Raw genomic sequence first — 15,134 nt, forward strand, 5'->3', positions numbered from 1 at the left:
GGTGCCAATGTTATCCGAGCTGAACCTAAAATTCAATGTAACGTAAATGGGCCTTCATTTGCTATGGAATATTCTAGTTGTCACTAGTTAATTGTCTCTCAGAATGTTTCTTTAGTTTTAATTTCATTTTGTAAAACATTTCTACGTCCTTCATTTGTAGATCGGAGATCTCGAAAGGCACACCCCAAAGCTGCACGACTGGGTGGATCCAAGAGAGTTAAAGGGTTAAAGAGTAATTTAAAGGACAGAGTAGAAAAAAGGGAAACAGAGGTTGTCCAACAAGTCTCATCTGAGGAGTTATCACTGTTTGCACGATTAGATGAGCTGGAAGAAAAAGAAGCTGAAAATGCTGAACTTGACCAGCTCTGGCAGGATGAGTTTGATTCTAAAGAGAGTAAAACTGAGACTGGATATGTACAGAAAGAAGATGATAAAAGATCAGTGCTTACTCAATCAGAAAACACTAATCAAGCGAAAAAGAAGGTCACATGGGAAACACTTGATAATAAGAATGATACTGTTGTGAACTCAAGTGATTCCTTAGAGAGTGATAATGACAATGGTGATGAAGATATACAGAGAACAATTTCTGTCAGATTTAGCTCTTCATCTACTTTATTAAAAGGACAGGTAAACAATGGTCTATTGTATTGATCCTGGTGGTTGTATGGTATTTAAATGATTTACAAGTATATTTTAAAACACAGGTGTACATTTTGATAACGTGAATTCATAGACCAAGGTTGTGCTAAACAACTTTTGGTTTAAGATTCAAATGTCAGGAAGTATTAATAACTTCAGTTGCTTTAAAAGATGGCAGTCTTTGTGTACTGTTACTGTATGCCATTACTTTTCACTACGTGCAGAAGTGTCAACCCTTAAATGTCTACTTAAATTCTTCAGGGGACTGCAGTGTTCTCCTTGAGCGTCAGCGACAGCCAAAAATCGCCATCTACCAGTCCTCAATGTACTGGCTACTCTTGAAATAGATAAGATTTTCCAAGTAAAAAGGTGAAGTTGAAATGCCTTTCTCACTGTGGCAACTAAAACTTCATCATGATGATTAAATTATAGTATAAAGCTAAGGAGTTCAGTTTAGTAAATTCCTAAGGATATGATGATTCTGGCATTAACTAAATGCTTCCTTTGTTTCCGATTAACAACCAAAATGACAGGTCCTTTTTTGTTTGTTCAGTCTCTGAAAATCCTCAGTGCTGCCTTCTACAAGACATTGTTTGTCTATACATGTCCAAATTTTTGGGAGACCTCAACCATGGAAACTTGTGTTTGGTTTCTGTTTCAAGAGTTGGTAATCTTCTGAGTGGATTCAACAAAGACAAACAAACAAACAAACAAACAAACAAACAAACAAATACACAAACAAACAAACAAGCAAAAAACTAAACAAACAACCTAAAACAAAACAAAACTTCCCACCCATCAATTTTACACACGTTTGACTTATTTATGGAATGAGAGCCACCACCAATTCACTATTTGATTGTGTTGGTATTATCATTCTTGCAGGTTGAAAAGCAGCTTCCTGAAAAACCCTCCGTTTTAAGCCCAGCAGATATTTACTCCCAGTTCACTCCCAAACAGGAGTTAAAATCCATTCTCAGAAGACCTTCTGTTGAAGAAAAGGAAAGCAAGAGCTCTTTAGAGAATAAACCGGCCACTACACAGCAACTTCCAACCAACAGTCCCAACGAAAACAACGAAAAAGAGGAGTTTAACTCAGAAAAGGTTAGCTGCTGAGAGTCATCGTCAACCGACGGCAAATTCTGTTGTCAAAGGGTGCCCTGGACAACTAAAAATAAAAATGAAATAACAACAAAAATCCTAAAAAAAGATTACAGTACATCAATATGTAGTAAAAGATAAGAACTATATAGTTGTTACTGTGTAGCATTTGTGATAATTCTGCTCGTAGAGTAGTGTTTTCTGCCTCGAAACGGATAGTTTCTTGAAAACCAAGGTTTAATCTTGGCTATTGATTGTTGTCTTCTCACTCCCTATTTCCACCCACATGGAGAACATTCAATGTGGTTATTAACAGTTCAGATTGAGGACGGTGAGGTACCTGTTAGAAAAGACAGAGGGCCAATAATCAATAATTTTATATTACACGTCCACATGACTTTAATGTGGAGAAAGAACTGTTTTTTAAAACTCTAAAAACCGAGAACTGTTTTCATCACCTTTATTAACCTCGTTCGTGTGTACAGACCTCACTGCTTTCGGTCTGTACTCACGACCACGGTCAAGATTCTCCCATACAGACCTTCTGCTCGGTTAATAAGAGTTTAGTAATAGAGCGGTTTTCATTTGAGTGTCGAAAGTAATTAGACAATTACTTTAGTTTTGGTTTTGGTTTTACTACGGTTTGAGATTGGCTGAGTAGTCTAATTGGTATGTAATTGGTTTGCTTTTGGTTTTACGACACTCAAATGAAAACCGCTCTAATTTGTTGCTACATGACTGTGTAACTTGCTTTCCTGTTGTTTCTTGGTTTTATGATGATTCGTTTCCATGCTTATACTGAGAACTGTTATTCCAGTTCAAAGCAGACGATGATGTTTTCTGAAAACCAAGTTACGTCGTTAATTTTGCTAGGTTTATGTTACTGTGATGGTTTTGGGGAGACTTCTCGCCTCTGATTAGGAGAAGTCTGTGTCCTGTATTTTTCAATCGCGGAAGTAGTGTTTTATCGTGTACTTTAATATTGTGTCCGTAATTTTATCCAATCAGGCATTTACAGGGAACATTGTTGAAAAACCAACTTCACAGAAGACTGAACAAGCTACTTCTCAGGTATGCGTTTCACTATGTGAAGAGCTGGTTTCATGATCTGAAGTTCACTTACGTCCTTACAATTTTGCAGTTACCCGATGAATTCCGATTCTAACTGACCAATCAGAAAATTTTACGAACACTTAACGAGCTAAGCGAAACTTGCCGCGCCCGATAATTGTACCATGTCTTTGGTGAAAACCGTCAATATGTTGTTGACACAGATATCTAACTTCTTTTGCTTCTTGAATTTTACAGACAGCTGAAATCTTTTGTTTTCCGCAGACAAGTGCATCCCAACCCGGAAAGAAACTTTCAAGATTCAAGGCCGCGAGACAGAAGCAACAATAAAACATTGTATACTTGCATTGCGTTCATCCAGAATTCATTTGTTATTCCTGAATATACGCTCAACTTCCCTGCACCAACCAGTTCAAATTGACGAAGGGCAGACTCTTTGCAACCCTTATGTTGCCCCTCTCATCTGAGCGTGCTAGTGAAAGGGGAAGAAATGTTTTTTTCCTCAGCTAGCTTGAATCGTGAGAAGACCGAAGTGGAAAGTGGGAAAGATACCGTAAAATTCCGAAAGCGAACGACCCTCGGAAAATAGCGATCCCCCGAAATTGTGCCGCCGGAAGTAACAACGCCCCCGAAAGAATCGAACCCCAGGGGCTCTCCCGAAAGTAAGCAGGGTCGTCACGGTCACACTCCTTTTGCAAACTTTAATAAGATCGCGTGACGTTGCTAAAATGTAAATTTACTCTTGGGTAAGAACCCAGTAACTCCAACATGTAAACGATTGAAGAGGGTCAGGTACAAGTAGCTGCCTCTAGGTCCACAGCGCGCAACTACATGGAGAGATTACTGGAAAGGTGAAGAATTGAGTTGTTAAATAATCAGTCTAGGAAAGAGAATATGTAGGACAAATTACTAGTATTGTCAACCGTGGTCTGATGAGTATTTATATCCCGAAGTTCAAGCCACTGAACATGCAAGTACAAGTGTTTGGACACAGCAATCTGCATGACTTGCTTCCCATAATCAACCTCCTAGTTTCAACTTGCTGACGAGCTCTTAGCTTGATACATGAAAGCTGATAGATACAAGCCGAGAAAATGAAAATAGAGCATTTAATTCTGATTTATCACCCCGAAATTATGCAAATATGTTTTTCTCTTATGACTAAGATTACTCACTCGGGCTATATTATCCTCGGTCACTTCTGTGTTGTATATAATGTTTTTCTTATAATGTTTGAAGGCGGTGTGCGCGGAATTCGCCAAGAATCGGTGAACATCGTTGGGCAATGTGACAGTGTGCAAGATCTGTTAAAACTCTGCTGACAAAATATGTCATGATTTTAATTAATTCTCGCCAGCTTATTCTCTTGGAGCCAACGCACGTATTCTTATGTGGTTTTGAATTGGGTATTTTTGTTTTTCTCCGCAAATGTTTAGCGCTTGTTGGTGTTCTGTAGAAATACCTCATTGACCATGTTCGGCTGAACGGCTTGCGCTTGATTTCAGTCACGGTTGATTCAGCGGATAGCGATCGAATGAATATTTCAAACATCTGCTTGCTTATTCATTATACCTGTTTATAAATTCTTTTCATATTTTGTTGAAAAGTTATGATTATAGGGAGTGTGCGGGTACTTCATTAGTTTCCATCTACAGTAATTTGAAAAAAAAAAAACGAAACAAAACAAAACAACAACAACAACAACAACAACAACAACAACAAAAAGAAACAAACAAAACTCAAACTAAAAGAAAAAATTCTAAAAGGGATGTTCCACTTTCAAACGCCCAATAATTTTAATTTTCCACAGTGATTTTTTTGCTGTTACTCTGAAGGTCACTATGTATGGCAACCGTGTCAAGTTGTTTAGGTCGCTTGTTATCACCGCAGCCCAACAATCTCATATACAGGGCTCGAGTCCGCTCGTTTTCGTTCAGTTGGTGACCCATTCTCGTTCCCAGTGCTACTCGTCTTAAAATGTCGTTGACCACGTGACCAAAAGAAACGGAAGCTCTGGGGACGAGAATGTTGGTGACCGAAATTCTGGTTTTCGATTAACAAATTGTCGTCAGTATTTTATGCGTCTGTCCTCTTGTTGATGGTAAATTGCGTCATAACATTGTCAAAGTGGCTGTTCCGCAGTAAACTTTGACAAAGTTATGACGAAATTTATCACCAATAAGAAGACAGACGCATAAAAAACTGACGTCAATTTGGTTTTTACAATAACAAGACCCCAAAATGGTCAAATTCCCGGAATAAATGGGCGGGGGGGGGGGGGGGGGGGAAGATGTCGTAAACTTGCAGTAAACAAAGATAAGTGAATTTCAAAATGACTGGAGCATTATCAACAGCTTTTCTTGCATTTTGATTGGCTACTTAAAAAAAGTCCATAAAATATCATTTGTTAAAAAGTTGACAGTTTGACAGCTGAAAGTTTAACTCGAAAGCTTGCATAAATTAAAATTTTATCCGTCTGTACTCTTATTGATGATAAAAATGAGCCAATCAGCGCGCGGGAAATTAAACAGTTCAGTATAAAATTTGATCTTGCACGTGCGTCTAAGTTCGTTGATTGCGTTCTTTGCCATTCTCGTCCCCAGTGCTGCTCGTCTTAAAATGTCGTTGACGAGTAGCAGACCACGTGACCAAAAGAAGCGGAGGCTTAGGGTATGAGAATGCGTTGATTGCCTGAATGCGTAGAGAGAACAACCGTTGTAATCAATGCTGACTCTGATGTTCCAATTTTTTATGCTCACCAAATTAAAAGGATGGGGTTTTTGGCCTGTTGCTCAGTTTGTTGCGCAGAGGTCGACTCCATGTTTTACCGACAGAAGAATTTGTCAATTTTACTTTTTTCCCTTGTCCCTTATTAATATAAGTTACCTCATTTTCAAAGTTCCATTTAATAATAGAAATATCCCTTGCTTCCTCAAATTAATCAGAAAAATATCCCTCGTTCCCTTGAAATAAATGATCATGTTCCCATGTTCCCCAAAACCCCCGGGAGGCCCCCAGAAATTACATTTGTTGTGCATAGTGTTATATCAACATTTAACATAACCCACTGACCAACTAATAGTCTGATGGTCCGACCGCTCTCAGTTTCTCTCAATAGGCCCTTTGCAGCTGGGGTCACGTGACCAAAATTTTCCTAGAAAATTTTTGTATTATGGCCTATAACTTGAAGAATGCTTCAAATGGAAAGAGCGCATCGAAAATACCAAAATGGCCAAGTTTGAGGCCCCTGACATTAAAGAGTAAGTTTATACGACCGTTTGAATTTTCGGAAAATTTAGAGGATTTTTATGGAAAATGTTGCTGGAGAGCAAGACCTTGCTCTCCAACAACTTTTTTCATACAAATCTTCTTATTCTTTTAAAAATTCAGACTGTCATAAGATCTCATTCTTTAATAATTGGGGCCCCAAACTTGGGCATTTTGATATTTTCGACATGCTTTTTTCATTTCTGGCATTCGTTAAGTTATAGCGCATAATTTTTTGAAAAATGGGTCACGTGATGGCTTAGCTGTAAGGGGCCTATTTAAAATTGTTAGTCGGCGCTAGCATTTGTGTCTAGGCCAACAATGTCTTATATCAGCCAACAGAGACCTCGAGTTCGCCATTCAATTAATAATTAGCATAACCCACGCTCGAGCTTTCGTCTGTTATGGTTGAAGTGTATTCAAAACAAAGCTGGCAATAAATCAGTTTTAACGATACTGATAGAGCTGGTCATGCATGCTTACACTATTGGACTGCTCGCTCTCGGTTCCTATTCGGTCCCTTTGCAGCTTTAGCGACCCATAGAAGCAACGTCTGCGGTGTTTTTACTAGTCACAATCAACATTTATTTATAATTAATAATAAATGTAATTAATTATTATAATAAATTAATTTTGTAAATTTTCTCTAGCGTTTACAAAGAAACCAAGACCAAGATGGAAAATAATCTTGCATTGGCGATCGACATCTCATTAAAGTATGGAGAAGATCTGTTAAAGCGAAAAGAGCGCGATAAGGCGATCGCCCTGTTTAAAGAGTGTCTTCACATATCTCAAAATCTTGGACGGCCACAGCTGATCCGCTCATGTTTCGGTTTTTTAGGCGGAGCACACCTGACGTCACGTGATTACCTAAATGCAATTGCCTGCTACGAGCGCGCATTGAAGGTGACAGTAGAAAATAACCTGGAGGAGTCGGGCGCACTTGTGCTGCTAAAGGCTTTGGCAGATCTTTATCGCGTGATTGGAGATTACGCTAAGGCTGATACCTACATGGCGAATCACTCGGTGCTGGCCAAAAAGCTGGGGAGAGAGTTGACTGAAGCTGAGAGCAAACCGCGGTTAAACTATATAGGAAATTCTGCGGAGGATTGCAGGAATTCCATCGCTAAAGCTGAGCAAATGCTAGAAACTGCCGAAAGAACACAGAATAAGAAGCTAGAAGCCGATGCTTACAACCTGATGGGTTTCTATTATCGCTTGCTCCGAGACTTCCCCAAGTCCATTACCTATTTCCAGAAGTATTTGGAGATGTGTGACAAGGTGGGAGACGTGGACGGGAAAACATGCGCTTATGGCAACTTGGGCTCCTCCTACAGAAACCTCGGCGAAATCAAGAAAGCCATGGAGTACTTTGAGAAGGAACGTGAGATCACTGAAATAACTGGAGACAAACCTAAAGGAGGCCACGCCTTCAACAATCTTGGAGCGTGTTACATGGATGTGGGAGATCATAAAAAAGCTGTGCTTTACTTCAAGCACGCGCTGAATATCGCTCTGGCGGCTGGCATGAAGAAAGAGGCTGGAGGCTCTTATTCAAACTTAAGCTGCGCATACTTTAAGCTAGCAGATCTGACGAAAGCTGTTAGTTACTCACAGAAGCACTTGGAGCTTGCCAAAGAAATGGGAGACCGTCGTGCCCAGGCCACCGCATACTCTGCACTCGGAAATGCGTATCATGCCCTGGGTGATCTTGATACCGCGAGATCCGCCTTCCAGCAGTGCTTTGACTTGGCCAATGAAATTGGAGACAGAACACTGTTGGCAGTTGTAGAGATCAATCTTGGACTTGTATGCAATTCTCAGAAAGACTACAAGGCTTCATTGATCTACCATCAATCATCTCTTCGCCGTGCCAAAGAAACTGGGAATAAGCTCACCGTTTGTAAGGCGCTCTCAAACAAGGGGTAATGCCTAGTAAAGCTGCGCGATTTCAACGGCGCAATTGCCAGTTTCGAACACTGTATCAAAGAGTGGGAAGACATTAGGTCAAATCTGGGCAACGAAGACAGTCTCAAAATTTCAATCGCAGATCTTCACACAGCTGATTACAAGCATCTGGCCATGACCCAGCTTCTTGCTGGAGGCCAAGTGGAAACCGCTATGTTGACGGCGGACCGTGGTCGCGCCATGGCTCTTAAAGATCTTCTGTATCACAAGTTTTACGTCAAAGGGGAGTACGCAAAAATCAAGCAACAGAGCACCGAGGCTAGGGGAGTCTCTAACTTCGTCAATAAGTTGCGCGAGGACGCCACGTTAACTACACTGTTCTACTGCGTGATTTACAGGAAAGTCTTCACGTGGGTTCTCAATGGTTCGCACTTAAACGTCGTCGAATGGCCTGATAACGAAGAGGATTACTGGGCGCTAATGACGCTTGTGGAGACCGCACTGGCTGAAATCAGGCAAGAAAACTTTGCACAAGAAGCAGCAGAAGATAGATCGTTGCTGGCCTCTGAGATGGACAGTTTTGAAGACGTCTTTGATATCCATGGATCAAAATCCTCCATCCGGTCAGAGCACGTGACCAGTGCGGAAAATGCTAGTGTCCAGTCTATTCGAGAGGCTCTTCGGCGCGCTTCTTTGAAACCAGTTAACAAAGAGAATCCGGCGTGCTCTTTGCGCAAGCTGTACGATATATTGATCAAGCCAGTGGAGCATCAGATTAAAGGAAACAAGCTGCTGATAATTCCTGAAACGTTCATCTATTCGCTGCCTTTCTCCGCTTTGGTGGACAACAACGGCGTGTTTCTCTCTCAAAAGTACAGCATTCAGATCTGTACCTCGCTAGAAACCTTGGCCATCATCTCTCAGCGTCCCAAGAAGGAGCCTGTGGGTGGTGCTCTCGTGATTGGCAACCCCCTAATTGGGCGTGTCTACAGAGGTGGTGAAGAAATAAGCCCCTTTGATCTCCCAGGAGCACAGAAGGAGGCAGAAAAGGTGGCTTCTTATCTCCACACCACAGCCCTAACACAACGGCAGGCCACAAAGTCGCGTGTTGTTAACCATCTCGTCAAAGCCAGCGTCATCCATATCGCTGCCCATGGGGACCCGGGTCGAGGAGGGATCTTCCTTGCACCCAACCCTGACCTCACTCGGATAAATCGCCTTCCAACCGAGGAAGACTATTTGCTGACATGCGCAGACATCGCCGGACTGCGCCTGCGAGCTAGTCTAGTTGTGCTCAGCTGTTGTCAAAGCGCGCAAGGAGATATCCGCGCCGAAGGAGTCGTTGGTATTGCTCGCTCGTTTCTGGGGGCTGGAGCGAGAGCAGTGGTTGTGACGTTATGGGCTATTGATGACGACTCTACTCTGTCTTTCATGGAGTTCTTTTACAATTATTTGTACCAGAACTTGTCAGTGTGTGAGGCGTTACAACAAAGTATGATCCTTATGCGGGGTAACAAAGAGTTGAAGAGTATCTCTAAGTGGGCGCCATTTTACGTCATTGGGGAAGATGTCAAGTTCACAGATGAAGATATAAAGCGAATTAGAGAGAAGGCGTTTAACTTTTGAAGCGACAATAATAAGAACAGATCGTCGTTGCATTATCTTACTTTGAATGTTTGTGAACATTTTAGAAGTCGAATCACAATTAATTTGACATCAGAAATTCTTCTAGCTCGAATAAACCTAAGCACGATGCGCGCACCACTTCCGGCCGCTGTTGTTTTCGAGGCTAACGGAAGTGGGGCGAAAAACGACGGCTGTTCAATTAGGCTCTGAAATCCAACCTACTTCATTATCTGCTACTTTAAATTAAACAAAAGGGACGAAAAGATTCAAACAACCATACACAGTGTAATTTGTTTAATTCACTTTATAATATTTTACACAAGCCTGTCCCTCATCAGGTAAATGCAATATAGATGCACGGTCCAACATTTCATTCACGTAAAGTTCCGTAGAAGACATTCTTAGCATGCTTGTTGCCTCATTATGTACACAATAAAACCAAGACCAGCTGGAAAGTAACCGATTTCACCATTTTCCAATTGCTTTGTATCTTTCCTTGGTTTATAGCCTGCGAACGCAGACATATCTCCGGCTGTCACTTGGTTCCGCCGAAAAATAACGTCTGCGAACCCGAGCCAGAAAACGATTTCTGTGACGTTGGAATTCTAAGCCAATCACAGTTTAGCTCAAATAACCCCAGAACTAGTGCGCGAGGTATTCGCTGTGAGGAGCACTCGAGTTTCATTTTATCATGGAATCTGATTGGCCAGGGAGAAACAAAAGTCATTACGTCACAGAAATCGTTTCCTGGCTTGGGTTCGCAGACGTTATTTTTCGGCGGAACCAAGTGACAGCCGGAAATACGTCTGCGTTCGCAGGCTACTTGGTTTATTGCCCCCTGGTCAACCAGGATTGCTCTCAACAATCAATCACTAAGAATAGCTGCACATTGGCAAAGACTGATTTTAAAAAATCGATGTAACATTTTCAAGAAACGTCTTTTAACTCGTCTGCTCCTTTTTGCTGAAGTAAATCGTCTCATCAAATTGCTGCACGTCATCAGCGAACATATCTTCAGGGAGGGGGTTGTGTGGATCGGGGAAATAAGTAGGGAAGAGAGGGGGGCGTTCGTGTGGCTTGTCTGAATCTCGGATCGATAGAATACTGCCTTTCTCTCCTGGGCAATTCCCTAGGACATACAGAATATTGTACTTGGTGTTGATGCGGAGAACCTGAAATAAGAAACATAGACATTGTTAGCTAACCAACTAACCAACTAACCAATCAACAAAACAAACAAAAAACAAACAAACAAACAACAAACAAATAAACAACAAACAAACACGCAAAAATTTAAATGAAGGAACATTAGGAAACAAACAGATAAAAGAAACAACAACAACCATAAAATAAGAACTTCGTTCAACGCAATTCAAATACCCTTCTTTTGCTAAAAAAAATAACCCAACACACTTCAACAAAAACAACAACGACAAAAAGATTATTACCTTGACAGCAGTTTTTGTGCAGTTTTTGTTTCCCATGTGACCAGCCATTTTCTTTCCAGGCCAAATCCTTCCTGGATCCTAATTTTGAACAAAATAAATCTCAGCTCGTCTACCAGTAAATAACTTTAGAACTAACTAATGTTGTTAATTTATACCCTTCGTCCCTGCCTCGAATTATTAGTTATTTACCATAAACAAACCACATTATGTTTTTTTTAAAATGTAGAGATATAACAAAAAATCCTCATCTGTGGGAAAGTTAGTCGGAAATAAAATATATTCTTCTAAAACAACTAGATTATTTGCTTCAACTTCCTATGAGCACAAAGCTGTCATTCCTACAGAAACCTCGGCAATGGAGTTAAATGTTTGTAATCACCTGCCCACCTCCTGTAGCTCCCATTTTCCTGTGAGTTTTTGATTGACCATGTGATGCTGGTTGCCCTTTCATCTTCCATCTTTTCATTACACCTTGAAATCCTCTGTCAATTCTACATTGATACCAGAAACAGTTTGTGCTTACAAAAATATGGTATTTTTCAAAAATAAGCCTTAGATTTCCTCTAGGTTCTGAAGTTTCTGACAACTTTCATCAAAACAATAATAAAAAAATTCTTAATGGTTGTGTACCAGTTACCCAACAGACAAACTTATACACCATACGTGGTCTAAAATTAATGTTCGGTTAGTAATAAACGGCTTTAAAAAATAACTGAATGGTGAACATTTTCAGCTACATGTACATCGTCCCGTATTTTATGCTGTTCGCAAATGATACTTTGATTGTTCTATTTCCTTACCAGAAATCCTGAGCCTTTTCAAGAATCACTTTTGTGCAACACACTAATGAGTTTCAAACAACACAGGGAGACCAACTTACGTTACACCTTGAATCTTGACAAACTGACCAGGATAGAAGTGAGCAGCATAAAGACGTGTTCCTGTCAGAGTAAAAAAGGATAATAACTTACACGATTGTAATTAATGAGTGGAGAAGCTAACCTTTTAGACAGCATTCTTATCTACTATATGCAGATATTTCCAGTCGAACAAACATATCAGGCAAGATAGCTAAGCTATGCAACCATAAACTGCTGCTTAGAAGCCCTGGGCTTATATAACTTTGTAAGGGCTTTTAGATGAGCTTATGAATGGTGGGACTTATATATGAGGGTGCTTATAACTGGAATAAAAAAAATATTTTCACCCAAGCTATAGCTACACATGTTGATCAAAATAGGTTTCCCATTTACTGGTAATTAAGCTTTTAAAAGATAATAAAACAAATTCAAAACAAAGAAGGCTAGAGGAGGGCTCATATCTGGGAAGGGGGGGAGGGCTTATAACCTGATGTATTTTTTGGTTTACAGGTAGATGGACCTAAAACTGGGGAGGGGGGAGGACTTAACTCTATGCAGGAGGGGGGGCTTATACGTGGCAGTTTGCAGTATTTGACAACTTGAAGTTGAGAGGGATAAATTAACCACTGTGGCGAGGTTGTGAACGTGATGTTCTGGGCATTAACCCTTCATCAGAGCAAAGAGCTTTTCTCTTGGGATAAGATCCATCACTGTGCTCTGATGAAGGGCTGACACTAGAAAAATCAACCACATAAACTCTGTATGCTGCTTTATGTGCCTAAATTAACTTCAGTTTAATACATAACTAAGTATTGTCAGTCCAAGATTTTTTTAAAACGTTATAAAGTGATTTAAAATTAAACATTGATACTGTTTTTATACCTGGATGAAGAAGGCCATTTTCAGTTACAGGAAAACTTTTCACTTTTTTCTTTGGATAAGATCCAAACCTTCTAAAGTGTCCGTATTGAGATTTTTTTACCTGCATAGCATGAAAGAAAACATAAAAAAGAGATTAATGGGCCTGTTGCAAATAAAGAACACCAAGAATGAAAAAAGTATTTATTTATTTATTTATTGACACTTTTATTGTGATTCACACTACTTACAAACAATGGTACGACTACTTACGCTATTTACAAAGTATTACTACTAAAGTCCATATGAAGTCCATATGAAGTCATTCAATGCTTCAGCTGTTATTACCTTGTATAGTTGTGTTTCTGCCACACCTCCAACTTGTAGTTCTGTTTTATGGTCCCGGCCACCATGTTCCCTGCTGATCCTGGTTTGAACGACTTGGCAATCCTTGATCTTTGGAGGCAGAGTTTTATCAAACAAAATGTAACTTAAACTCAGTAATATCCTGATCAAGATGTAAGAAGGGAAGGGTCCCATGGATAACATTAACTTAAAAAGTGGAGGTTAGAGGTAATAAAGAAGATTAATTACCTCTAATTTCAGGGGGAAAAGCACACAAGAAATAATAAAGAAACCTACACGTAAGGGAACTCTAAGCTTAATTGCAAGAATTAAATATGAGCTATTTATAGACTTCGATGTACCATTGCTTGCATCTAAGCATGGACACATGATGCCAAGACATGCTCTAATTGGGTGTCAAATGTGGCATGATAGGTCATCAAACATTTGAAGTCTAGCAGACTGTAACGCAAACTTTCATGCTCAAAGTTCAGCACACGAAATGGTGAAAGATTGGACATTATTAAAAGACTTCTTCAGAGAAATTGACCCTGACCTGTGTCAATATGCATACACCTTTTGCGAGAGTGGTTTTACTTCTAGTATGACCATGAAATACTGCCTAGAGCAAGACTTTCAGAGTCTTTCAGAGCGCGAAAGTTCGTGTTACGCTCTGCTAAACTTCAAATCTTTGATGACCTATCATGCCACGTTTGACACCCAATTAGAGCATGTTTCGGCATCAGGTGTCCACGCTTAGATGCAAGCGACGGTAATAGGTGATACTTGATTTGAACAAGAAAATATGAGTCAGAAATTAACAGTGAAACCTACATCAAGCAGATGCACATGGGCCCCATTCTAGTCTGTGTTTAGAGATGCCCACGTAACACAAATTTGTTTTAGAGAAAATATAAAAGGAAAAGTTTGGGACTTGCATACTTACTTAGACATAGTGTGATAAAAAATGAGTTGCCTGAAAAAACAAATCTCATTACATTTTGTGGTGCCAATGCAGGTACTTTTTTTCTATGTTGCAAAAATGACAGTGAACAAAAGCTGATGTTGTGACATCTTGTTTATTTTCACAGTTTTTAAAATCAGGAGATATGGAGAATGGCTGCATGATGGAACAGTTGGGTGCGGTGGGTAGGGAATAGAATGAAGAAGAGAGAAGTTGCTATCAAGAACTCTCATCTTTAATCCATGTTATTATATGGCTAACCCCATAGGCGGGCAAGATGAACTGAATTCTATGCTGTGATTGGCTACCCAAGTGGGCAAGATGGCACTATCTTTCCCACTCTGGATTACCTGCTGTGCTCTTTTTCCATATAATAAGTCCTTTATTGACCAAGCATGTCTGGTCAAGATGGCTGGATATTGGCCTGTTTTTTTGTGCGTGTTTATGGACCTCAACTCGATCTCGACCAGCTATCTTGACCTTATTTACGGTCAGTAACCCATATTTATAACCATTATTACCTCAACTAAAGTGACAGGCTTTCTTTTCCCATCCTTCAGCCACAAAGCTGTCATTCCTATCTTCACTCCAATCAACCCAGCACGCTTGGACTCGGGTGTCCATTGTGCTTCATGCGGATTTATCGGCAAAGGAGTCCTGGAACGGATTTCTCTTGATTTTTCTAGTTCTTGTTCGACATAGTCATCTGAAAGAGGCTTTAAAGGTTTCCGAGGGCCGTGTAGTAGTGCAGGTTCGGTTTGATACACTTCCAATAGGGTCCTGGGTGGTAAATCCGTACTAGTTTTTTCCTCATCTGACTGCTCATCAGCACAATAAAATCGTCTCTGTGTCGAAAATATTATTCCACAAGTGTTTGTTTTTAAAGCTGAGGTCCCTGTTCTGTTGAATGGCACATTATTGCTGGAAAAAACCCGTAAAGTCCATCTGAGGCACAACAGACCACGAGAAGCGGCCATGATAGATACCTATCGCCCCAGGCTTTTTCGGTTTGAGGAAATGGGAACTGGTAGGGAGGGGTCGGTA

General features: G+C 40.3%; 3 protein-coding genes across 5 annotated transcripts in view; 2 read left to right on the top strand and 1 right to left on the bottom strand.

The window, feature by feature from the left end:
* Positions 1 to 3,161, top strand: part of LOC110048102 (uncharacterized) — a 7,759-nt gene extending 4,598 nt beyond the window's left edge. The window contains exons 7-10 of one of the 2 annotated variants that reach the window (XM_089297961.1): positions 161 to 630; positions 1,528 to 1,746; positions 2,752 to 2,814; positions 3,052 to 3,161. In XM_089297961.1, the coding sequence (XP_089154087.1) occupies positions 161 to 630; positions 1,528 to 1,746; positions 2,752 to 2,814; positions 3,052 to 3,144 (845 nt within the window). In that variant the 3' untranslated portion in view covers positions 3,145 to 3,161. The remainder of the gene's footprint in view (positions 1 to 160; positions 631 to 1,527; positions 1,747 to 2,751; positions 2,815 to 3,051) is intronic. The other variant, XM_089297962.1, reaches the window with a different exon arrangement.
* A 10-nt stretch (positions 3,162 to 3,171) lies between these two features.
* LOC110048100 (uncharacterized) lies at positions 3,172 to 10,078 on the top strand. Its single transcript, XM_089297963.1, has 2 exons — positions 3,172 to 3,665; positions 6,732 to 10,078. Exons 1-2 carry the CDS (start codon positions 3,646 to 3,648, stop codon positions 8,008 to 8,010), a joined length of 1,299 nt encoding a protein of 432 aa, XP_089154089.1. The 5' UTR covers positions 3,172 to 3,645; the 3' UTR covers positions 8,011 to 10,078.
* On the bottom strand, positions 9,895 to 15,088 carry LOC110048104 (uncharacterized). 2 transcript variants are annotated; one of them, XM_020753888.2, is made up of 7 exons: positions 14,612 to 15,088; positions 13,130 to 13,237; positions 12,806 to 12,905; positions 11,944 to 12,004; positions 11,451 to 11,554; positions 11,064 to 11,141; positions 9,895 to 10,787 (listed from the first exon to the last, which is right to left on the bottom strand). In XM_020753888.2, the coding sequence occupies exons 1-7, from the start codon at positions 15,065 to 15,067 to the stop codon at positions 10,630 to 10,632; spliced, it is 1,065 nt and encodes a 354-aa protein (XP_020609547.1). In that variant the 5' UTR covers positions 15,068 to 15,088; the 3' UTR covers positions 9,895 to 10,629. The 2 variants fall into 2 exon arrangements, with proteins under 2 accessions (XP_020609547.1, XP_020609546.2); XM_020753887.2 differs by having other exon boundaries at positions 11,443 to 11,554.
* Positions 15,089 to 15,134: the final 46 nt, after the last annotated feature.

The sequence above is a fragment of the Orbicella faveolata genome, unplaced genomic scaffold (assembly GCF_042242905.1).
Source record: "Orbicella faveolata isolate gen_17 unplaced genomic scaffold, um_ofav_v1 contig_3, whole genome shotgun sequence".
Classification (NCBI taxonomy): domain Eukaryota; kingdom Metazoa; phylum Cnidaria; class Anthozoa; order Scleractinia; family Merulinidae; genus Orbicella; species Orbicella faveolata.